Here is a 25,839-nt window from a genome sequence, read left to right on the forward strand (position 1 = left end):
TGGAAAAGGGAAGAAGGGATGGGTGGAGTGGAAGGAAGGAGTGGGGGGATAGGGAAAGGATGTGGCGAGATTGAGGGACAACGAGAGGAGGTGCAGAACAAGGGCACAGGGAGAGGAGGGGTAGAATGAGGAAGAAGGGGCGAGGTGAAGAGACAAGAGGAGAGGAGGGGAAGAGGTGAGGGGGCTAGGAGAAGGAGGAAAGGGCAAGTGGGATAGGAGTGGAGCAACAGGGGAAAGAAGGGTGCAACAGGATAAAGGTAAGAAGAGGGGCAAAACTGGGGAAGAGGAAGAGAGAAGGAACTGGGGTGGGGGGTGGAGTGAGGAGGGTGGAATAAGAAGAGAGGAGAAAGAGGCTGGAGAGGAGAGGGTGGTTTGGAGGGAGGGGAATGGGGAAAGGTAGGGAGAAAGAGAAAGAGGAGGCGCAGAATGGGGGAGAAAAGGAAGAGGAGAGGAGGGGTGAAATAGGACTGGAAAAGGGCGGAGAGAGGGGTGAAATAGGGGAATGGGAGAGGGGGTGGGACGAGCGCATGGGGAAAGAGACAAAGGAAGGGGAGCTGAAAGTGGTAAGGTGGAGATCACACACCTTTTTTAATATATAATGGATAAATGCTGTAGAATTTCTATGGCCATCTTACTTCATTTTTAGTCCTTTTTGCTAACATTTGGCGTCATTTCAGATGTTGCCAGCCAAGATTCTGAATACAGTCAATGCCTGATAATGTCCCTAATAGAGGATGAATAACTGAAATTTTATTACATGAAAATCCTCAGTTAAGTATCTGGAAATACTTCAGCATATGTGTATAGACCCTCTCTTGGCCCAAGTACTGATTTTCTTGTTTTTTTTGGCTGGCTAAAATTGTAATTATAAGTTATAATTAGCTTCTAAAATTTTGCTTCCAACATATGAATGCTGGAACAAAATATTTTAAGTCAGACCCATTAATCATTACTACGGCAGAACATGAATCATTTATCTGTACTGTCTGGAGATGAGCAGGAATTAGATTTGTTAAATATATATAAAAAAGGTTAAATCAAAAGGGGAAACTAAAATGCAGTTTGGAAACGGTTTCCTTCCCGTGTGGCATTCCATAAGCAAAATGCAAATTAAATAAATGCCAGACAAACAGAATGACAGCAAAATGCACAAAGCATGGCCATTATAAGTTTGGTAATACAACAATATTCTGGTACAACTAAATAGCATTCAGACTTTCTGGCAATGATTAGAGCTAATCTATCATCACAGAAAAGTTAATAAGTTGTTTCTTTACTTGCTAATTCTCAATGAAACTTTAACGAGTGTTTCTGCATCAGAAGTTTTTACCATTTTTTTTACGGGGGGGCTTATTTTCCAACTCACAATGTAATACTACTTTTGCAGAAACAGTAACACTTTGTACTAATTTCCTCCACAACACTAAGAATGGAAGCAGTTAAGAACCAGAACTTTGGTCAAATCCATTAATTATACTCTTAATTAGAAAAGTCAAACACCTCCAGGCACATTCTAACTTTGAAAAGTTCAGTACTCTTGAATCCTGATAAACATGGTTATATTTTGTTAAAACTTGAATTAGGGTTATGCTCAGCGCAGGATTTCTACAAACTCCAGATCTTTCTATCGTACTTCCATTTCATTATTCATTCAGCAAATCAATCTAAACAGAAAATACAGAATATATTACACATAAGTATTTAATTATTCAAAGTGCTGTTGTATCTTTGCAAAATTTGAGTGGATTAACTATAATTATGAAATTCATCCCTAAAAATTGGATAATCTTTATGAAATGTTAGCTAAGTTATAAGAACAAACACAAGAAATGTGAGACATACACAGCAGACTGTCAGCGTCTGAACAGAGAAATCTTTCTCCAGCTCAACATAGGGAAGCCCCAAATAATTTTTCACGTTTCCCTTTCTACCTGTCTACCCACCACTTAGCTATTCACACGATCTGTGTCCCACTCCGGAGAATTGAGAATATAACCTTTTGTGCATTGCAATAGTGACACTTCAAAAATACTTCATTGGCTGCAAAGCATTTTGGGATGTCCTGAGGTTGTAAAATGTAACTTCTTTCTTTATTATGCCTCCTTTTGTCTCATGTTAATATCACTTCAGCCATTTAACCATCTCCTATTTTTCATCTAAGCACTTGACAGGTCATTCTATTTCCTCTCTCCTGTGTGTCTGCTTTCCCCTCAGTCTTTCCTTTGTTCTGTTTTTTTTAAAATGCTGTTCATCTGCAGTTCTGATGAAGGGTCCACATGTTAAAAGTTAGTGCATCTGTTCTCTCCACAGATGCTGACTGACCTGCTAATTGTTTCCAGCACTTTCAGCATAGAGAGCAAGTTGGTTAAAAGACGAGTGCTTAATGGACGTTTTTTTGGACTGGAGGGATGTAAACAGTGTGTCCTCCAGGGGTCAGTGTTGGGACCATTATTGCTGACTGTAAGTGACTTCAGGAGAATAGGCAGGTTAGTATATTGGGCACATAGAGGTCAGATGAAATTTAATGCAGAGAAATACAAGGTGATACATTTTGTGGGGGGGGGGGGGATGAATAAGATGATATACAGATTAAATGGTAAAACTTTAAAAGAAGTAGAGGTGCAGAGACTTAGTGGTTCAGGTGCACAAATCTTTAAAAGTGGAAGGACAAGTTGATAAAGCAGTAAAATAAAAGCAAATGGAATCTTAGGTTTTATAAATAGGAGTATAGAGTAAAACAGCAAAGAGGTAATGCTAAACCTATATAAATTATTGGTTGGGCTGCTGTAAGAATATTATATCCAGTTTCGGGTGCCTTACTTGAGGAAAGAGGCCCTGGAGAGGGTGCAGTAAAGATTTAACTAAGATGATTCCAAGAATGAGAGACTTTAGTTGTTGGGAGAGATTAGAGAAACTGCACCTCATTTCATTAGAGCAAAGTAAATTAAGAGATGATAGGTGTTCACAATTATGAAGGGTTTTGATAAAGATCAGGAAAAAATATTTCCATTGTTCAGTGAGTCAGTAACTGGAAGACGGAAATTTAAATCACGATCAAACTTAGCAAGGGTGGGGGAGGTTTTTTTTTTCTGCACAGGAGTTTCCAGGACGTGGAAGTCGGCTCCAATAATAGCTTTTAAAATATGTTACTGGATAAATATTAGAAAAGAAAAAAAAATAAGAGGGTTTGGGGTAAAGCAGAAATGAAGTGGTCTAAGCGGTGAACGGTTTCTGAGAGGCAACACATACATGATGGGCCGAATGGCCTCGCTCTGCGCTGATATAGTCTATGGTTCTAATGAATAGGTGGGGGAGAGAGTAAATCACCCTATTTGTAAATGGAAGGCAGACGGACCCTGGGAGGGAGGGGAAGGGGGAGCGGTCGGTCCCCACGCAGTCACTCAGCGACCTGAACCCACCGCGCTTCGTCTCCGAGGCGGCAGACGCCGACGAGCGCGCAGCAGGTTACGTCACACCGGGAGCCCCGCCCCAAACCACCCGGTCGCCGCTGTTACGTCACGGCGCGTGAAAGTCGCGCGAGGTTGTCACGCTGCATGACGTCAGTGGCGCTGTCACCGCTTGGGCTGCTGCGCACGTAAACATTACGGGAGAGAACTTTGAGCCGCTTTAAAAGTGACCGAGCAAAGGCGGAGGAGAGAGTTTCCGACCCGGCTAGATTTTAACAAGTGAAATGACGCGAGTGAGTTCCATGAATTAGGTTTTTCTTTTTATTTGTAAAAAAAAGATTCTTTTTATAACAGGAAGGATGATTGAAAGCCTCACAGGACAGCCGGGCTGACGCTGTGCAACAACCGGACCTGGGGCCGGAAATCCCGCCTCCGGCTTGCTTTGATTGGCTGGTTCGGGAGGTTCCGCACATCTAATTCGCTGTCTGAGCTGTCAGTTAGGACTGTGGCGTCTATGACCGGTAGCAGGTTAGGCTGAGTACGGGAGAGAGGAGGAGGAGGAGGGGGGGCGGGGGTGGGGGTTTGATATCAAAGCCGAAGCGGGGGTGAGTGGCCCATGGGCGAGGTCTGAAAAGAAAACACAAGGCCCGGCGGCCCCCACTATCCCGGCCTCACTTGCATCATCTTTGCTTCAGCTCCAGCTGTTGGGCGGATTCTTCGCACCGGAGAACTTTCTAACTCTCGGAAAGTTTTGCCGCTGTCAGGATCCTGCTCGGGCAGTTTCTAGCAGAGAGATTCGATACCTGGGCAGGTGTGAACCGGGCTCACCTGAGGGGAGGAGCGGGGGGGGGGGGGGGTAGCGATCCTATTACAGCACCACCTCCAACTCTCAACTTTTTAGCCACCTTCTCCTCTCTGTGGGATACCGCCCCCCTCCCCTCCCCTCTTGCTGGCGTCTACTTCATGAATGCCGCTCACTCTCGGGTGGGATTTCTCACTTGTTATTCAATGAACTACATTGTAAGCTTTATATTTGTGAGGTCTGAATAGCTGTCTCACCAAGTGCATCAGCCGATGCGATTATGAATTAACTCCAGCTGAGAGTCAAGTTTCTACGTCTGGTTTGGGGTGGTAGCTTGTCTTACACTGTTGAATTATACCACAATGTATATTTATTTTCTTCCCCTGACAGAGTAGATGGCTGGATAATCTTGTTCGAGGTATTTACCAGTGTTGCTCTATAACTTATTGCTACTAGCATAACAGCAACCACAGTTGGGGATGTGGGGAATACCAGGCAGAAACTCGTGCCTACTGCATGGCACTTTAGAACACCAATGCTTTGGTTGTGAGGTTACCCAATAGTATTTTAATCTGCAAACTAAAGTTCAGCTTTTTTTCATGAATTGGCTGCTCTGGGACACGTTTATGTTTTAGTACTGTGCTGTCCCAAGTGGCTTGCATTGATCTGCTGGGTCACACGCTGCACTTTCATACATGGTTTGTTGGAATTTTTGGAGTTATGTTCTGAGAATTGGACTTGCTGCAAACTTTGCTATATCGGAATCTGTGGGGGCTGATATATGAATATATTGTGAAACAACAAACTTTTAAACCAAGGTTATACAGCGATTAGGATACATGTCGTTGTTGATATGACAATTTATAATCAAATAATTAGTGTCTAGCTTTTTGCTGATCTTCAAATGTATAGCAAGTAACAAAGTTTCATTTTAAATGGGTTTATGTTTTTTTTAAAGGAGTGCATTTTTATTGCACAACATGATGTTGGAGGCCCCCCGTGAATACATATAAAAGTGATTGAGTTGAATAGAATTACCAATAAAATGCTGCACTTAGAATTCAATTCTATTTTATATCAATTTAGTCCCCACATCTACAGAATGTATGCTAAAAACCAAATAACCTAAAATGGGCTAGTTTATTCTGTGCAGTGATGTTTGATGCAGCTAAATGAATACTAATAAGGTTATTGGGAAATATTTCTGCTGCTGTTCTATATTGCCAGGGAAGAAAATAACCTCACAACAGAGACCATTTTCTTCCCAGGTTGTGGGAAGTACTATTTTTCTTAAGTAAAACTGTACCAAAGTTGTTTTGAGTGAGTACTTTTTCTAGTTGTGTATAACATTAAGAAGGATATTGTGTTATGAAAGCGGAGATAGGGGTGCTGTACCATCATCTAGAATTCATCACACTGCTAATGGCAGTACCATAGGTACCATGGTTGTGCTGTCCGTCTCAGTGGATTGCAGAGCTCTTGCTGTGGCAAATAGGGCAAATGCGTTTTTGCTGGAATGCAAACAAAACAGTTGTGCCACTAGCATGAAATTGAGCATAAAAAGGTGGTAATTTGAAGAATACCTGTAAAATCCCTATTTGCACAAAATGTGTGTGAAGTTGTTGCTGACTTTGATTATTAATTGGAGTATAGCTGATAGACAGCAATGGTTTTGGTCATGGTATAATTCTGTTATGCAGTGGCTTACAACTATAGTTACATAACTATATTAATATAGTTGTGTGTAGTTAAAAGATACTTGAATTAGAAGAAGCAGTGGCCAACCAAAAAGTGAGGATAAGAGAGATTGTTGCATGAGGAGTAGGGCAACATACATGAAAATCCATAAAAAGTATGAGCATGAAGCTCTAATTCTAATGACTGTGGGTGCATTTTACTTTGGAAGCCTGCCATTTTGACAGTCCATTCATTGCAATAAGGTGAATTACTAAAGGCTGGAGTGAAACAATAAGTCAGTGGCTTTAGAACCTCGATTCGCTCGATAAAACTTTAAATTTTTTTTTAAAATACTGATAATTTTCATACTTTAATAAATATAATGGACTGATGCAAACACTGGACAGTGAAACCTAGATTTTTGGCAATTAATTTGATTTCTTCTCCCTCTCTCCTGATCAACTTGTTGTTTTTGACCAAAAGCAAAATACTGCACATTCTGAAATAAATACAGAAAATGCTGGAAATACACAGCAAGTTGGGCAGCATCTGTGGAGAAAGAAACAGTTAACGTTTCAGGTCAATAACCCTTTGTCTGAACTGGAAAAAGTTGAAGATTAAACAGCTTTTAAGCAAGACTGGAGCAGGGGACCAGGAAACATTGTAGGTTTAGAGGGAGGGGATTGGCTGATTGTGGCAGATGATGTGCTTGAGGGGCAGGGGGGTAGCACAAGCAGTGCTCTAAAAAGCACTTGCCTGCTGGATCCGACTGCTCCCACCTCCCTTTAGCTGCTAGGTTTCCTGAGCCCTGGGAAACCTGGCCGGCCAGCATTAAATGGCTGCCAAAATGTCAACAACGGAGCCTTGTTTACATATAATGACAGACCCACCTCTCCAGAGTGGGTTACTCGGACGCCCCCAAACCCGCTGCGGTTAAAATGGAAGCGGGCACATTTGTGGCAGGTTGGGCGTTGGGTTTCGCATCTTTACCAATGTAACTCCCCAACCCAACCCCCCCCACCGCCCGCGTCCCCTCCAACCTGTCATGGGGGGATTAAAATTCCCTCCTTGTGTCTCTGAAAATGGGGTTTTTATTTTGTTTCACCCCAAAATGATATACTTAGGGCATAACATGCAAATTAATCACTTTGGAGCAGGCTGGTATTGGACTTTCCATCGAGATGTAAATTTGAACCCTTCCAGAGTCTGGCTCCCCACAGAGACAATGTTTGCCAATTCCTGTTGGACCATCTGCAGCCAGAAGAACACAGAGGAGAATCTCTTTGAGCAATGTTTAAGTGTTCAGGGTTAAATAAGACTTTTGCAGTTGTTATACAAATCAGCAGAAAGAAATATTCAAAAAGGGACTAAGGGAATATAAAATAAAGTAACAGTATTCAACTTACATTTATCTTAAATGATAAAATGGAAGTGATGTCATTGCAAGAGATTCTAGGTCTCTGTTTTATAAAATGTTGATAAGATATTAGTTTCACCGGATTGGATTAAATTCTAAGTAAACAGAATGAATATCGTTCCTTTGTAGGAACTGTGGACAGTGTAATCATATCTAGACTGGAACAGAAGCACCTATTGTTTCACCCTATGCTTGCTGTAAACTAAAAAAACTTACAAGATAAAAGTATAATAATTGCTGCCAGTGCTTGTATAATTGGATATGTATTACTAATTTGTGGGAATGATTACATTAGAGGTTGCTCCTTTGTGTTGGTTAAATGTGCAGAAAGTGGAAATGGGGGCGGGTTCTGCTTCCTTCAGCACTTATGTGCTAGTCTTATGAATGTTTTGGTGGCTGAAATCGTATCTGACTAGGTCAAATGTGAAGCTCAATCCTACTTCAGCATGTTATATGGTTCTTAAACTGGGCCCAGAAGCAATATTCACACAACAGTTCAAATTATATTTCCTTTTGCAAAGGTCTTTCATAAGCTTGTGTGTACAGAGATCACTGGCCAACTGTGACTTTGTGAAATTGACCTGAAACTGACAGGTTTGTTGTTGACTTGGGAAATCCTGCTGTAATTTCAACAGAAAAAAACAAACACTGTTTCCAATGCTGACACTGAAAAGGCATTTCAGGTTTAGCTTTGCAATTTAATGCAGCATACTTGAGTTGCATAAATATTTTGGCAATCGTTGTTTGAATATTGCTAAATATAGTAGTACATTAAGATGGAATTATTTATACATGGCCACATATTAAAGCATGACACTTAAGCAATCTTAATTCTTGAATTTTTTTTCTTTTTATCTGAGTGGAAGCTTGCTGAAATCTGACAATTTCCATTATGATATGTAACTGCCATTATCCTTATTTCATGTTATGTCAAGTAGAATTTACATGGGAAGTGTCGCACAGCATAAAGCCAGTGTGCCAACCTGAGTGTGCTGAATCACTTTATCCAGAGCTGAACATATGCTTTCTAATTGTTTAAATTAGAAGAGTTGATTCAACAGTAGTCCTGAAGAATCAGACAGAATGTTTCATCCAGCCTGCAATGTTTTCTTATTTACTAAGCCCAATACAGTGCTGCACCTAATTGACCAAGCAAGAAGTAAGCAGGTTTGGCACACTGTAAGCTCTAGCTTCACATGCATGAATGTTCATTATAAAGCTGCAGTTATACTGCAGCGGGTATGAGGCTGAAGCAGCAGTACCTTCTGTAGGTGGTCTTTCACCTTGTGCTTAAATGTGATTTGGGTGATTTTGCACATGAATTACATTATATGGTTAGATTTAATTCAGTTCTGCAATGTTCTGCATCAGTGCAAACTGTGTATTGTAAGTGGCCTAGAAGGTGATTATTCACTATGATGGTGCTTTCTATCCAATTTTAGGCTGTTATTACCACTGAGGACATACATTTGGCCCACAGAGCAAGTGCATTTAGGCCTCTGAACTCAATGGAGTTGTGCAGCACTAAGCTTTTCTTGAAGTCCTTTTTAACATTTCTGTGTGACACATAAGGTGATCATTTATTGCTAGTGAACATATATAATTTATGGTCCTCAAGGCTTAATGCTGAGATCTCACTATAGGCTGAAAGTGTTCATAGGATTTATGTAAGTGGTTTTATGACTTGTTACAATATGTAGTCATGTAAATAGACTCTGCAATGCCTTTGCCAAATCACATGTGCTAACTAAATTTGAAGCATCATGTGTTTGTTAGTGTTTGATTGTTTAATAACTAAATATGTCATTAGTGTATTTGAATCTTACTCTCCCAGCTGGAAGAGAGTGTGAGAGGCACTTGGAAGAGAGAAAAAAAGGTATGTTTAAAAATGCAGAATACAGTACTATGATGGGTCAGAAATAAAAGATCTGCCTCTGAACCCCTGATCTGGAAGTTCCCAGGTTCAATCTCAGCCTGTGCTGAGTTAGCTGATCTCAATCACACTGTGGTAGAGATGCCATAGTTGGCTGCAGCATCGCTCTGTCAGAAAAGGGAAATTTGTCCAGGTTGCCCTCTCCTGACCACTATCCAGCAAACCCTAGTAGAAGTGTATGGACAGCAGGTGAAGGCTGCTTCACAGTTGAATAGTCTGGCAGTCGCCGTCAAGACTCATGAATATAGACACTTTGGTGAGGTACTGGGGGACAACTGTACCCCAGTGAGGAAATTAGGGCCTTGGGGAAGTGAGCGGGCAAAAATGCACACAATAGTATAGGACAGAAAATGTGCACTAACAGTGGGGAGTATTGTCTGTCAACCGTTCATTAGTGAACATACAAAATTGACGGGCAGGAAAGGACCAGCTGGTCAATCAAGCCTGCCCAACACCATGATGGCCGGAGCATCATGACTGAATTGCTGCCATCATGAGAGGAATTCCTTTGCTAGACGTGTTTCAGTATTTTGAAGCCCATTGTCCCTATATCCTTGATCTATCCTCAGTCACAAATTTATTATTTTTCTATCAGGGCCTCTTTTCACTGAAGTAGATGGTAATGTATAATAAAATTCCTCATGAAATTACTCTGATTTTCCAAAATCTCTTACCTGAGTGCTGTATTTATGAAAACATATTAAAATTGTATTTTTTTTTAAAGTTAGTTAAATGACAACAGCTTTTATTAGTTGAGAGCTAGCTGTCTGAGTGCTCAATATTGTTCTCATTCCTCAGCTTGGCTTCAACTACTGAAATGCACAGATGTATTTTGTCACACCGCATATGAAGCCCACAGTTTCCTCCAACAAGATTTGCTGTTGAGGATACCTGTATGGTTTGGGAGCCTAATGTATCAAATTTACTGCAACTGTTCAGTTAGACAACTACAACTTGCACTTATATAGTGCCTTTAATGTAAAACAACGTCCCAAGGTGCTTCACAAATGCGTAGTAAAAAATAAAATAGATGCCAAACCAAAGAAGGAGATGTTAGGACAAGTGACCAAAAACTTGGTGAAAGAGGTGAGTTTTAAGGAGGGTCTTAATGGAGGAGAGAGAGGTGGAGAGGCGGAGGTGTTTAGGGAGAAAATTCCAGAGCATGAGGCTTAGGCGGTTGAAGGCATGAACATCAACGGTGGGGTGAAGGGAGGTGGGGAATGCACAAGGCCAGATTCACAGGAATAGAGAGTTTGGTGGGGGGATGGGGGGGGGCAATGTAGATGGGAGGACTGGAGGCAATTACAGAGATGAAGGGGTGAGATCGTGAAGGGATTTAAACATGAGAATTTTAAATAGGAGGTGTTGGGGGACCAGTGAGGACAGGGGTGATGGGCCAGCAGGACTTGGTGTAGATTTGATAGGAAAGGAGAGTTTTGTATGAGCTGAAGTTTTAAACTGACAACTGCCTAGCCTTTGGCTGTCTATTTACCATGATATCTCAGCTCAAGCACTCCCTCACCTATACCTTTACCCATGTCCCCAGCAAAACTTTTACTGTCTCCTAGCCCCCTGGTATGGCCCCCTTCTTCTTTCTCTCAAGACCAAAGGGCACAGACTTCAGCTTATCTGGCACACAATTGGCTTAGCTATCTATCAACAGATCTAGCTGGACCATATCAGGCTCTACTGGGCCCCTCTCTCCTTTGCCAAAATCGCCTGCCACTCTAGAATCATCCCACCCCTAGCCCTGTAACCCCATTTCTCTCCCATCTCTGCCATGCTCATCTCATTCTTGAGACCGACATCTTGCTCCTTTGACTCCTTTCCCCCTAAACTGATTACCACCCAACTTCCCTTCTTGGCTTTCATATTAGCTAATCGTAAATGGTTTGCTCTCTGCTGGGATTCCCTTTCAAAACCACCATCACCACCCACCCCCTCCACCCCTGAAAATTAAGATTCTTGACCCCTCTGTCCTTGCAAACTATTTTCCCATCTTCAAAATGTTTTTCCTCTCAAGTGCTTGAACATACTGTCACCTCCTAAATACGTTCCCAGCTCTCTGAACTCTCCAATCAGGTTTACACCCCTGCCACAGTATCGACACTGTCCTAACCAAAGTCACTAATGACATTTTCTGTGATTGTGACTATGGTACATTATACACTTTCATAACCTAGGCCTCTTGCAGCCTTTGACACAGTCGACCGCACTATCCTTCTCCAAAGCCTCTCTGTTTTCCAGCTCAGTGGGACTGCTCTCACTTGGTTCCATTCTTACGTATCCGATTATAGCCAGAGCATTTCTGGAAATGGTTTCTCTTCCAGCCCTTCCAACCTTTACCTCTGAAGCCCCCCCCCCCAGGATTTTTTCTTGCCCTTCTCCTCTTCCTCATTCGCATGCTGCCCTTTGGTGACCATAATCCTCAGACATGGGACCACTTTTTTATTTATATATATATATATATATATATATATATATCTTGGATGTACCGGGCACAATTTCAAAATTTGCAGATGACACAAAACTTGGAAGTGTAGTAAAGTGAGGAGGACAGTAATAGATTTCAAGAGGACACAGACAGGCTGGTGGAATGGGCGGACACATGACAGATGTAATTCAAAGTAAAGAAGTGCGAAGTGATAAATTTTGGCAGGAAGAATGAGAGGCAATATAAACTAAATGATACAATTCTAAAGGGGGTGCAGGAACAAAGAGACCTGGTAGTGTATGTACACAAATCTTTGAAGGTGGCATGATAAGTTGAGAAGGCTGCTTGTAGGGCTACGGGGAAGGAGCGGGGGAATGGGACTAACTGGATTGCTCTCAAAGAGCTGGCACAGGCTCGATGGGCCGAATGGCCTCCTGTGCTGTAACCATTCTATGATTCCACATGTAAGCTGATGACTGATTGCTCTACCTCTCCACTACCTCCTTGGACTGCTCCAATGCCTCTGTGTCATTGGATTGCTTGTCCGATATCCAGTCTTGGTTGAGCTACAATTTCCTCCAGTTAAACATTGGGAAAAGTAAAGTTGTTATCTTTGGCCCCTGCCACAACCTCTGTAGCCATGGTACTGATTCCCACTCTGGCTACTGTCTCAGGCTGAACTAGATTGTTTACAATCTCGACGACCCCAAGATGAGTTTCCAATCCCATATCCTCTCCATCACAAAGACTGCCTACTTTCACCTCTGTAACATCACCCAACTCTGTGTCCCTATCTGAGACCCTTATCTATGCCTTTGTCACCTCCAAACTCAACTATTAAATTAAATTCTTCAACCATTGGGTCTCATTTTCATTGGTATGTCTGATAAGAGGGTTTGATGGTGTTTGGTTTGGTTTCCGAACTCCTGGAGTGGCCTTTTTCCTAAGCTCATGGTTTAAAAAACTTTGGTTTCCATTTTTGTAGTGCCTACTCTTTGCTTTAAATTTGTGGTTGACCATATTTTGTCATTGGACGTATAAGTTGGTACGCAAGTAATTGCAGTTGAATTTTGCCTGTATTTATGATCGCGTATCATACTTCATTCTGGTATTATATAATTTTATAGTTTTAAACCTTGTATTTATATATTTCTTGTTGTGAATTTTTTTATGTACTTGTTTAAAATGCTGAAAGGTCCCAGGTTTGGTTTCCAATATGTGCTAATTTAACTTGTGTAATGATGGTGGGACTACAGTTGGCTTGAGCTCCTTGGGGTAAGGGAGGGGAAACTCGGCCAAGCTCTGCTTTTGATCCATGCTCCGTGACCAGAGTTGTAAATGTGCATATGTGGATGGTGGGTGAGGATAAAATCTAGCTTAGCAGTGATGCTCCCTGTGGTTGAATGGTCTGCCAGTGCTGATAGTCAAGCTCAGAAATGAAGAATGGCCTCTTGGGCAAAGTATCAAAGGCACTGCCCACAGAACAGTACAGCAGCAAGGAGTCAATGTTTTTGGCAGAGGAGGGGAGAAATTTCTCTTCAATCTTTCTTTCATGTGTTTGACTGTTTATTTCAGTTCCCTAAATTGAGTGTCAAATACTGTAAGTTTGTCCCAAGTAAAACAGGTGTGGTAAACCTAATAAAATTCTTGCTTGAATTTGTTTCATATGTGTCATTATGCACGCACACTTAAATCTCTTAAATACATGCTTTAAAAGTACTTGTGCTTTAAAGTCTTTGTGCACACCAATTTCCATCCCATCAGCAGGAAGTACTGTAGAAATTTTCATTTTACTTTCACCATTTGTTTTTTGTTTGTGTCAAATCAGACACCTGGTAGACACCACACAACATCTTTTGTTTAAATGGCTGACCCCAAAGCAGCCAGTACAGAACTACAACCGTGTGAGTTGCTGCACAACAAAAAAAAGTGTCAAATAATTTTGTGATTGACCGATCATAATCTGGTACAGGTACCAACTGTTTATAGGAAAAATATGTGTATTACTTGTCTTCATCTGTCTATAGTTTTTTTTTTAAAAAGAGCCATGTACGGTGTCATGACATGTTGAACCTGTTGCAGCTGCTTCTGAAACTAGGTAATATATAGCAGTGTGAGAACATTTAGATACAGTTCTGTGAGCATGTCCAGATTGTGGTGTGAAGAAGTCATTAATTAAAAATGATACATAAACATGTGCATGTAGGTTAATTTGCCACTATTATAAATAGTCTTAGAAATATTACCTTTTCTATCACAAACAGATCCAGTCCAAGAAGTACAAGTCATCCTGTCCCTTTTAAAGGATCAGTTCATTGCCCCAAACCCAGCTTCAGTGCCATTTATTTGTTGCAGGGAAACGTGTTCTAAAATTATGTTTGTATCTCATCAGGTCTATGAATGTTTTGTATCGGGGCTTTGACCAATTTGCGTTTGTGCCAGCAATGCACACGTCAAGGATATGACTCGAGTCACATTGCTGAGGAAGTGGGTAGTAGGTCATGGAAAAGCTACAGGATGCGTCATCAGATTCTAAGGAGGAGGGGGATGATGGGATAGATTCAAAGACCACAGATTATGAAACTCTGGGACCAGATACTGAAATAGCTTCCAGGAGTCAAACAGGTAATGAAATAATGTCAAGTGTTGCTTTAAAAAATTTTTTTTTTAAAGTATTATAGCTATTGGCTCATTTAATAGCAGTGCTCTAACTTTGAGAGTAACTAAGGGTAAGTAGCATTTACTTGCTAATTGTTCTGAATACCTGAGGAAAAAATTAATTCTGCTTCCCCTAGGAATATGGCATTTACTGGTGTCCTGTTTATACGTATCTATATCGAGATAATGGAAGCACGTTAACTCTGCAATGGCATTGTTGATCACTACTAATTTACAGATAAGTTTCCTGTCAATGAGATTTCAGTGTTTTTAATGCTGGGATCGATCTAATAAAAATAAGTGTTATAAAAATAATTTTTGAATGATAACTCTAAAATGATTTCATGGGGCACTGAGTTAGCATACTGACTTCACCTTTGGAACTTGGATTCAAATATAGTCCACGGTAATTGGTTGAAAGACTTGTCGTTCTGCAAACTGCAAGGGTCCTTCATGGCATCAGATTGGGCAGTGTCAAACCATTTCCTAGTGGGAGCAGCATATTGGTATAGTGTAGCATCAATTGCATGCCTCATATGGAAAAGGACAAGATGATAGGACAAGTAGAAAAATTCTAACTGGTGTAACGGAGGTTGTCCTGATGGCTCAAAGGTCAAGTCTCCATCTCAGAGCCGTGCATACCAGAAATGGCCTAGGTTCGATTCCTGGTCTCGGCTGAGGTAACTGACATTATCCAGGATGCTACAGTTGGCCACAACATTTTGTGAAAAGGAAAATCAGCCAGAGTTTCTGCTAGTGATCACTGTACAACAACCCCCTATTGTAAGTCTGCATGTGTGGATGCTGAGTGAAGACGAGATTGGGCTCAGCTGTGATGTTCTCAATAATTGGATAACCTGCTGGTACTTACTGACTAGGCCGATAGGTGAATAAAGGCTACTTGAATGAGGTGCTGGATGATGACTGGTACTGTGGAACCGTACCCCAGTGAGGAATGAAAATTATTGCAGGGACAGAGTAGATAGAGCCTTATTGACCGTTCTGTACCTCTCCTGTTGATTCTGACATACTATGCAAAAGTGATAGAGTTCCATTCTTAATATTCCTCACCACAATGAGCAAAAAAACCAAATCACCAAGAAAATGTAGAATTTAAATAATGATTTTTGCATAACTCTACCAAATGTAATCATTGTTTTCCTTTTAAAAATTGGGTTTGGTCTTGCAGAAGATAAAACAATGGCACTGTTAGTTGTTTTTAATTAAGAATCAAACCAAATAACTCTTAACAGCTTCACAGCTTTTACAGTTAAGTTCCCTAAACAAGATGAAAGAAACTGGTATTACGTAGCAATTTCTGACACTAAAATTGACTTTAAATATCTCTACAACACACACTATAATGAGCCATTTCCCAAAGAGGTTGAGAGGCAGCCTCTTCCCATTCCAAGGCCTCTGCTAGTACAGTTCAGTTTTGGGCAGTAATGAGTTACATGAGTCCCTCTGATTTTTATTTCCCCTCTCCCCTCTTGTTTGGAAGTGCCTTATCCCTGCAACCATAAAAGCTTTTAGAAAACAAAAGGATTTAAAAATCAGTGGTTTAAGAATTCAGTTCAATTAATAAGAAAGCTTTTTTGTTTGTGTGTGAGGGTATGAATCTATCTTAAAATTTGATTTAACTGCCCCCCCCCCCCCAATTAAACCAGTGTTTCTCTTACCCCCCTCTTATCATACTCTTGTAGATCAGCACAAGCAGAGACATGAAAGCAGTTTGCTTTCCCATCATCTTACTCTGTAATGATACGTAGTTGAGAGAGATTGTAAAATGATGGGGGGAAATAACTAAAAATGGGGTTAAAAATTATTTATGGTTATAGATGCTGAACTGAATTGTATCAGACATACCCCCATATAACAGTTTTAAAATTTTTGAACAGTCCTTTTTTTTTGGAACTAATGTATTTCCTTTCTCAGATGTAATGGAAGCTGCAAGTCCATCAGTTGTACAATCCAAAGTCACCAATGAGGAGGCCACCACCTCTGGAGTGAATGTTGAATGCCGAATATGTGGTGATAAGGCTTCGGGCTTCCATTATGGCGTACATGCGTGTGAAGGTTGCAAGGTACTGTGCATTATTATGTCCTTGACATGTAACGTGCTACTGTAGAAATGTTCACTTGCATTTTATGCCAGCATAGATCATCTAATGAAAGTTGAGCATTGACCTATAAAGACTGCTATCTTCTCACTTTCTTACTGCTGTATTAATATGTTCAGATCAATAGAAAGGTAAGATTGCTGTACGTAATCCAAGTTACTAGATGGCTTTAGAAAAAGGCAGCTAACCTTTATTGCGCTGAATGATATTTTGTTGTATGATATTTACATTTAATACCAGTACAGTCTACCCTTAGTTCAAAGTTGCTTAATTCAAATGATCTAAATTCAATTTTTAGCTGAAATTTTGACTTTATTGTGTTATCCACATTGCTTAATTTAAATTATTGAATAATTTAATTTCTAGTGCAAATAAAATCTGAATTGGCAGGAGGAAACTATTCTGTTGGTTCAGATGTTTTCAACATTGAAAATTGTATCATTAAATAAGCTGAAATCCCAACTTTTTTTTTAGATATTCTATTAGCAAAGCTTCAGTAAGTATTCTACATTGTGCTTTGTTTCAATTTTTTCATGGCATTTTATATACCTTTTCTGCAAGCTCAGTCTGTCAAATTGTAAAATTTGTGTGCGACATCTGAATATGTTTAGGATTTCCTACACCGTAAGTTCTCAGTCTTGGCCTTACTATTAGTGAAGGACAGCAGGCATTACCCCAGATAGACAGAGGAAAAGGCGGGGGCAAGTCATCCCAGCATATTTTCATACACCTCCTTGTAATTATCTCAAGTGCAAATGTGAGATTGGGAGTAAGTCAAGGAATGAAACTGTGACATCTGTAAGCAAGGGAAATAAATGGAGGTAACCTTACTTCAACAGAAACCTAAATTAATACTAAATTATTTTGAACACATACAGTAGTAAAAAGAGAATGGTATAAAACTTTATATACTGTATTTGAAATTGGAATTGTAAAGTTTAAAAATTACAAAGTGGACAATAATTGCTTAATAATAGGTTATCCACATCCCTATATCTTGGTTAAGTAACACATAAATCAAACATCTAATGTTCACCCTCCTTCAAAAGCAACACTCAATCCTTAAGTGCCCGGGTACTATTGCAAGGGAGAAATTCTTTATTTAATGCACACTGCAGCTTCCAGTGGCCATCTCAAAAGTGGCATTGGCCGAGGGCTGGGAGTGGATTGTTTATTAGTCCTCTCGGATGGTGCTTTACATGGAGATGGGGCTAAAGCCAACCCCAACCCTCCTGCTGTGATGGGTACAATCACTATAAAAATGATAGATGTAGGTGTGATGAGCACTATGGACAATGTCCCCAAACTGATATCTGGAAAAAATATAAATAAGAAAATTTTGATGTGTTATCTTTATAGAATGTGCTATTTAATTAAATACTAGGTTTTGTCTCACCTATTGGATTTTTATTTAAAGAATGTTTTGGAGAGATCATTTTTGGGGAGATGGGTCCCGCAATTAGTGAAACTTACTGAGATTTTAGTGATTCAGTAAATACTGAAAGTGAACTGATATAAGAAACAGGATATCTTGTTGGGGAATGCAGCTCAATCTCTGCCAACCCATTGACTCATTCGCTCTTTTTCATGTTAATTATTTTGAGAAGTACTTTAGAATGAAATAAAGCAATTGTGGGACACAGCAGTTTTGAGGTGCCTTGAGCAAGCTGTTCGTTTTGAAAATGCTGACTTGGCTTTGCCACCTTTGTTTGCCTTTAATTTAATCTCTATCATACTTTCTGTTTTAGTTCAGTCAAACAGCCCTTGATAGTAAATTCCTGATAGGAAACACAAAAAGTAATTATAAGTATTGTATTGTCTAAATAGGTTGAAAGCTCCAGCAGTCAGCAATTTGAGTAACATGAAAGTCCAAAAAAAGTGAAGACAGGAGTCGCTCCCCCAAAGGCTTAGCAAACTTATCCATTGAGTAGCTGAGCCATGTAGTCCAGAAAGGTTCCAGGTTTGAACCCCAGGCTCTGCTGAATTTCCTGATGTCAGCTGGAGCAGCAGTTGGGACGCAGCAATTTGGTTAGAGAGGGGAAGATCAACTAGAGTTCCTATTCCAGATCACCATCTATTGGTGCTTACTGGCACATATGCACGTGTGAATGTCAGTTGAGGACAGGATCAGGCTTCACTGTAATCGTAGAATGATAAAGCACAGGAGGAGGCCATTCGGCCCATCGTGCCTGTGCCAGCTCTTTGAAAGAGCTATCCAATTAGCCCCACTCTCCTGCTCTTTCCCCATCGCCCTGCAAATTTTCCCCCTTCAAGTATTTATCCAATTCCCTTTTGAAAGTTGTTATTGAATGTTTGCACCACCCTTTCAGGCTGTGCATTCCAGACCATAACAACTTGCTGCCTACATTTTTTTTTCCTCATGTCTTCTGGATCTTTTGCCAATTATCTTCAATCTGTGTCCTCTGGTTACCGACCCTTCTGCCACAGTAAACCGTTTCTCCTTATTTACTCTATCAAAACCCTTCATGATTTTGAATACCTCTATCAAATCTCCCCTTAACCTTTTTCTGCTCTAAGGAGAACAACCCTAGTTTCTTTAGTCTCTCCACATAACTGAAGTCTTTCATCCCTGGTACCATTCTAGTAAATCTTTTCTGCACCCTCTGTAAAGGCCTTGACATCTTTCCTAATATGTGGTGCCCAGAATTAGCCAGCTGGGGACTACCCAGTGTTTTATAAAAGTTTAGCATGACGTCCTTGCTTTTGTACTCTATTCCTTTATTTATAAAGCCAAGGATCCCGTAAGCCTTTTTAACAGCCTTCTCAACTTGTCCTGCCACCTTCAAAGATTTATGCACATATACCTCCAGGTCTCTCCGTTCCTGCACCCCCTTTAAAATTGTACCATTGATGCCCCCCATAGTTGAGTAGCTTGTTGAACTTCACTTTCCAAGCTCACACATGAACAGTGGCCACTTACTAGTTACTGGAAGATGAGCAGCATCCATGGAACTGTATTCCACCATGGAGTCAACAGCTTCAGGAAAAAAGAGGAAGGCAAGGAAGGGGAGGGGGAAAAAACTGGCAAGAGCGTCTCTGCTTCTCCACTTTCCATTCCTCCTTTAAGACTCTCCCTCTACTTCTTTAGTCAAGCTTTTGGCCACCCATCCTAATGACTCCTTCGGTTTTGGGTCTGTTTTCCTCATGTCTCTGTGAAGCATCTGGCGATGTTTTACTACATTAAAGGTGCCTAATAAATGCAAATTCTTATGGTGTCGAGGACCTGGTGGACATGCTTGCTAATTTGCTGTTTATTCAGTCTTGTTGTCTCTTCGCGTCCCTCAGTTGAATTTTTATCCTGGTTGTTTAATAATCTAAATTGCAAATAGGTATTTTCATGCACAGTTGGGTTAGACAGTAAAGGCTGCTTAGCAGTTAATCTTATTTACATAATGGAGGATTATCTAAACAGTTTGATTTAAGTGTCCATTCAAAGGATTTACTTTGTTTATTTAAATCTGAATAAGAAGACTGATGAATTATATTGGCAGCTAATGCTATTGTTTGCTTTCTCTCAGTAACATTTCTTTCAATAGTTAATTGTGTTTGTAATCATACAATTACTAAGTGGACCAGTAGTTTATTCAGATGATCGTTTAACAGATGCCCAATGCCCAATATAAGCTCATTTAATATGTAAAGCCTTTAGTTTTGGTTTCTATTTGACTCTAGACAGGTTTCAGACAGATGTCTGGGTATAACTTTAACTTCAATGTTGAATGCAGATCAGTCTACATCCGGTACAAATCTGCTCTTTTATGCGGAAAAGGGAGGAGCAATAGCAAGACGGCAAGGGTGAAAAGGTCAAAAATACCTAAAAGACCAAGTTTAATTCATTTTTATGACCCAAAGCAGCTAGGGCTTGGAATCATATAAAGGCAAATTAGAGCAGATTGCTTAGCAAGTTTATCTAGTGAGTAAGTGAGACATACAGGCCAGGAAGATTTGATCCCTAGTCATCTATACTGAGTTGCCTTCACCGAGGAGGCCCTTTGGTCCGCCCGAAACATGCTGGTCTTCCAACTGAAGGAGCTGCCCACGGCCGAGTGTTGCCAACTGGCACACTCCAAGGTCCAAGAGTACGTGCTGTGGGACGCACTGAGGCGAGGTGGGACCTATGCAAAGACTTTCTGGGGAAAGAGACTCACCTTGTATTGTACGCTACGAGTCATAAGAAATACTGTGTTTGAATTGTAATAAGGAAATCGCTTTCTGTACGATCTGTGGTGTTCTTGGTTTGAAATGTACTGGTTTGGAATTGTGATATTTACTTTGAACTGTATGTACCTTTTAAATTCAATGAAATAAAGTATATTTTGAAATTTTTAAACATCTGTACTGAGTTATCTGAGCTCAGCTGCAGTGGTGATACGAGTGTTTCAATTGGCTTCACCACCTCTAGTAAGGAAGAGGAAAATCAGGATGGGTTCCCATTATTGATCATTTTCCAGTGGTCACTGATGGAAGTGGTCATTGGATCAGGCCAGTATTGGATTAATTGTCAAATTATCAAATAGCTTGCTGATGCTCACTGTCGAGGCTCAAGAATAAATAAAGGTCCCTTTGGGAGATGCCAGAGGTGACCATTGACTGTGAAATGACACCCCAGCAGGGAGTCAGTTCCCAGAGGAGAGAATTGGCAGAGTAAAATGAGTAAGGGAAATTTTTTGTTCTTTTTAAACAAAAAAAGTCCAATTAAAGATAACTAAAAGGAGTATTAGAAGAGGTAAGAGAACAGTAGAAAGTTGGGTTATGGAAAGCAGCAAGAGGGATCCAAAACACCTTTTCAGCTCTGGAAGGTAGCAGAGAGTATGTTAGAGTAGACTGATTCCTTAAGGAATACGTTGTTTAAAAATACTATACAAAAGATGAGAGGTACGTTAAATAGTTTTTTCTCTAAATCTTCACAAATTAAGACTAGATAAATTCTAGATCTGGTCATTTTGACTTGGGAATCTGTAGCATGTGGTCAATAAAGCATGAGTCATGAAGTAAACCCCAGGAATTAAATATCTACAGGTTAGCTGAACCACACACACTATAGAATTCTCAAAGAATATTTGAATGAACCTGTAAATTATAGACCAATTGGCTTCATGTCTGTAGTGAGGAAAATACTTGAGAGCATGTTATGGGATGTCATCCATGTTCATTTCAAGAGCACATAGGACATGGGTATAGTGAATGTGTTCTTTAACCAGTGGGTTCTCCTTGTGGTATACTGGAATTCTCTGAGGCAGTTACTATATTAGTGGGTGAGGCTATCCAGGGAATATAACTTACATTGATTTTTAGTTTAGGCAGCATACAGCCGTCCACTGTGACTTTGTCACTTAACCAAAAAATAAAATATGTTTATTCTGATTATTGCGGTATAAAACCAATTTATTCAAAGTACTATAGTCATTGAGAAAAACAGAAGAAAATCTATCAGACTTCAAAAGTGTAGAAAATTTGAGGGTGTGGTTGTGCAGTGCATGACAGAGTGGTGGAACGTGAGCATTCAGCTCAGACCTCCCACAAATTGAGATTCTGCTGTCAGCTGTGCCATCATGGAGCGGTGCCAAGGAAAGGGGAAAAAATAACTATTGGATCACCAGAGGCTGTTCTCGAGCATCTCCTGCCACTGGATTTTGAAACAGTGGAGGCCTGGGATCAGGTTGCCCACTTGCCAGAATTTTGTGCTCAATAGTGGGGGTAGGGGGTACTTTCTTTTGATTTTAAAAACAACATTTATAGCTGATTTACATTCTTATTGATCAGGTACTCCTGTACATTTTGATCCACATATGGTAAGAGAATTGGAATAAAAATACAGAGGTGGAAATAGACACTGACCTTAACCACATTTCACAGTCAACAAGTTAACTTGCATAATGATTACAGGAAATTGGAAAATCTTGTCATGATTCTTCTTTAAAATTCTAAGATTATTGAACCATACAGAGATGATACCAATGTTTTAAGATAGGTTAGATCAATGATTGAAAGAAAGGGGATCAAAGGGATTATGGGAACAGAGTGAGCACATGGGATTAGGTCTTCAGCTCATGTGAAGGATAAACACCAATATGGATAGGCTGTGTTGTAATTTCTATGTAATTCTATGATGAGTTTTACCAATTGTCTAATGCAGTTTCATTAGGGAATACAGTTTCAGAAAAAAAAGTCACAGTTTATTGAAATCAATTGTATGTTGTCTATACTGCACCTGATGGCAGAAGTACAAATCAAACTGCTGGCTTCTATTGGACTGGTGTTAATATTGCATTGGTGCAAAATTTGCCTTTTAATTAACTTTAAAAGATGTGCTTCCCAATGGCTTAGTTGGTAAGTGTGCTGCCTAAACTGAACTGTACAAACTAGGAAGATCAGAGTTTTGATTCAGACTCCAGTCTGAACTGAATTAATTAATCTTAGCCAAGGTGGTGATAAGGTTGCTACAATTGGTATCCCTGGGCTACTGAAGTGAAAAATTAGCCAGGTTATCTCTCCTCATTAGAGTGACTCCTGCTGGAAATTCCTGGCTTGGCTGTAATGCCATCCACAGTCAAATAGCCTGCTGACGTTTACTGTCGAGACTTGCACATGATGAATGGCCAGTTGTGTGAGGTTGTACCGCAGCATGAGTCAGCAACCTTGGCTATTCTTAGGTAGTAGAAGCTGATTGAAGTTAGAGCCCAATGAGCAACACTTCATGCATGTGTTTGAGTGCCCATACTCAAAGCTCTGTTGTTTCCCCACTGCACAGGGATACAAGCGGACAGTATAACTAGAATTCTGTACTTGCAGCATACATGGAGAGCCCCAGCTGTGCTTAATTGAAATTCCTTTTGCAGATTTTAGGCAATTCCAGGAAGTTCTTTGGTTGATTTCCAATCAGTTGAAATTCCAATGTCCTTTCTATATCATTGGCCTTGTACACTATTCCAACAAAGATTAACGCAAGCTTCAAGAACAGTATTTCATATTTCTCCTAGCCACATGCAACCCTCTGATATGAACATTTACTTCAGTAACTTCAGACTTTAACTATATCCTCATTTTCAAACCTGTTTTAATTTAATACCTGATCCTCGGGCTTTCCATCTCATTTCACTGTTTCCCCAGGAATCTCATTGCTGTAGCTATTTACAACAAAAACAGAAAAAGCTGAAAACTCCTAGCAGATCAGTCAGCGCCTGTAGAGAGAACAAAACAAGTTTATGTTTTGGTGCAGGCCCTTCTTCAGAGTGGTTAAGTTAACTTTTTATTGAGGATTGTGACCTTACTGGAAAGGAATTCCACCCAAGAGAGGCCACCAATGAAAGAATTATAATAATTGCAACTTATGCTTCAATAACTTTCATTCATCAAGAAAATTCCAAAGTTTAGCCTCAGCCAGTGCAATTTCCTGCATGTAAACGATCAAAGTTTTATTCAAAATATTCCCAAAGTTACGATTTTCCAAAATTCAAAACTTTGAATTTTTATTTGCATTCGTGTCTGTTCACTGAATTTTAGCTATGTAGGTATGATAATCCAGGCGTTGCCAAACTCTCATACACAGGAACGTGCAAACACAGATCAGGGTCATAATAGTGAAGGTTAAGTTACTGTTAATAGTCATGATACTTTTGAGTATTCAGTTTTTTTCAATGAGTCAGCTCATGTGTGGTTTATGATAGTGAAGCAATCTATGCCATTATATTGCACCCCCCCTCCCCAAACACTTGGTTCTTGACTCTAGCTTTTTGTGCAGGAGTTCCTCAAGGCAGTGTCCTAGGCCCAACCATCTTCAGCTGCTTCATCAATGACCTTCCCCCTATCATAAGGTCAGAAATGGGGATGTTCGCTGATGATTGCACAGTGTTCCGTTCCATTTGCAACCCCTCAGATAATGAAGCAGTCCGAGCCCGCATGCAGCAAGACCTGGACAACATCCAGGCTTGGGCTCATAAGTGGCAAGTAACATTTGTGCCAGACAAGTGCGAGGCAATGACCATCTCCAACAAGAGAGAGTCTAACCACCTCCCCTTGACATTCAACGGCATTACCATTGCCGAATCCCCCACCAGCAACATCCTGGGGGTCACCATTGACTAGAAACTTAACTGGACCAGCCATATAAATACTGTGGCTACAAGAGCAGGTCAGAGGCTGGGTATTCTGCGGCGAGTGACTCACCTCCTGACTCCCCAAAGCTTTTCCACCATCTACAAGGCACAAGTCAGGAGTGTGATGGAATACTCTCCACTTGCCTGTATGAGTGCAACTCCAACAACACTCGAGAAGCTCAACAGCATCCAGGAAAAAGCAGCCCGGTTGATTAGCACCCCATCCACCACCCTAAACATTCACTCCCTTCACCACTGGCGCACTGTGGCTGCAGTGTGTACCATCCACAGGATGCACTGCAGCAACTCGCCAAGGCTTCTTCGACAGCACCTCCCAAACCCGCGACCTCTACCACTTAGAAGGACAAGAGCAGCAGGTACGTGGGAACAACACCACCTGCACGTTCCCCTCCAAGTCACACACCATCCCGACTTGGAAATGTATCGCCGTTCCTTCATCGTCGCTGGGTCAAAATCCTGGAACTCCCTTCCTAACAGCACTGTGGGAGAACCTTCACCACACGGACTGCAGCGGTTCAAGAAGGCAGCTCACCATCACCTTCTTGAGGGCAATTAGGGATGGGCGATAAATGCCGGCCTCGCCAGCGACGCCCACATCCCATAAACGAATAAAAAAAAATTCCCCTTCCTTTCCCCCACTATTGGTGACAGAACCTTCAGTCGTTTGGGTCCTAAATTCTGGAATTTGTTCCCTAAACCTCTCCATCGTTCCAATTCTCTCTCCTGCGATAAGCACCCTCTCAAATTCCATCTCTTCAGCCAAACTTTCAGTCACTGCTCCTAACCTTTCCCTTCCTGGCTCAGCATAATATCTATTCTTGAAGCACGGATGTTGAAGATGCTATATTAATCCAAGTTATTCTTCTCTGCGCTCTCCAGAAGTATAGAAAAAAGTTTCCACAGCAGTGATCTGGTTAAATCTGCATTATTTAAATAGATATTGCTGAGTTTTTATTAGAATAATACAGGTTTCCCCAGATCTCTGCTGGGGAAGCACTTTTTAAGAAATCTCCTCAACCATCATGACCACTTGGTATGACCTTGACTCTCAACACCCACCCCTTCTCCCCAGTGACAATGTAGTGTTGCTGCCAGTTGGCATAAAGTACTTTAACAGCTTTGTTGTGGAGTGGGTCAGCAGTGAGTGGTGAAAGGCATAGATGCTCAGCAAGGGGGTGGGATATGACAGGACAGAGTTGGGAGGAAGGAATGGGCTGGGACTAGTAAGAAGTGCAGGAGGCATCACTAGGGTG

The 25,839-nt window shown here is 40.8% G+C and overlaps 1 protein-coding gene across 3 annotated transcripts in view; it reads left to right on the forward strand.

Moving 5' to 3' along the window:
- The first annotated feature begins 3,563 nt into the window (after positions 1-3,563).
- The window catches only part of LOC137344415 (peroxisome proliferator-activated receptor delta-like), a 45,891-nt gene continuing 23,615 nt past the window's right edge, over positions 3,564-25,839 (forward strand). Inside the window, exons 1-3 of one of the 3 annotated variants that reach the window (XM_068007365.1) lie at positions 3,564-3,700; positions 14,063-14,295; positions 16,264-16,412. In XM_068007365.1, coding sequence (XP_067863466.1) covers positions 14,172-14,295; positions 16,264-16,412 — 273 coding nt within the window. In that variant the 5' untranslated portion in view covers positions 3,564-3,700; positions 14,063-14,171. Of the gene's footprint in view, positions 3,701-14,062; positions 14,296-14,465; positions 16,413-25,839 lie in introns of those variants that run through there. The other 2 variants (XM_068007367.1, XM_068007368.1) reach the window with 2 other exon arrangements.

Source organism: Heptranchias perlo, chromosome 27 (genome assembly GCF_035084215.1).
Source record: "Heptranchias perlo isolate sHepPer1 chromosome 27, sHepPer1.hap1, whole genome shotgun sequence".
In the NCBI taxonomy this organism is placed as follows: Eukaryota; Metazoa; Chordata; class Chondrichthyes; order Hexanchiformes; family Hexanchidae; genus Heptranchias; species Heptranchias perlo.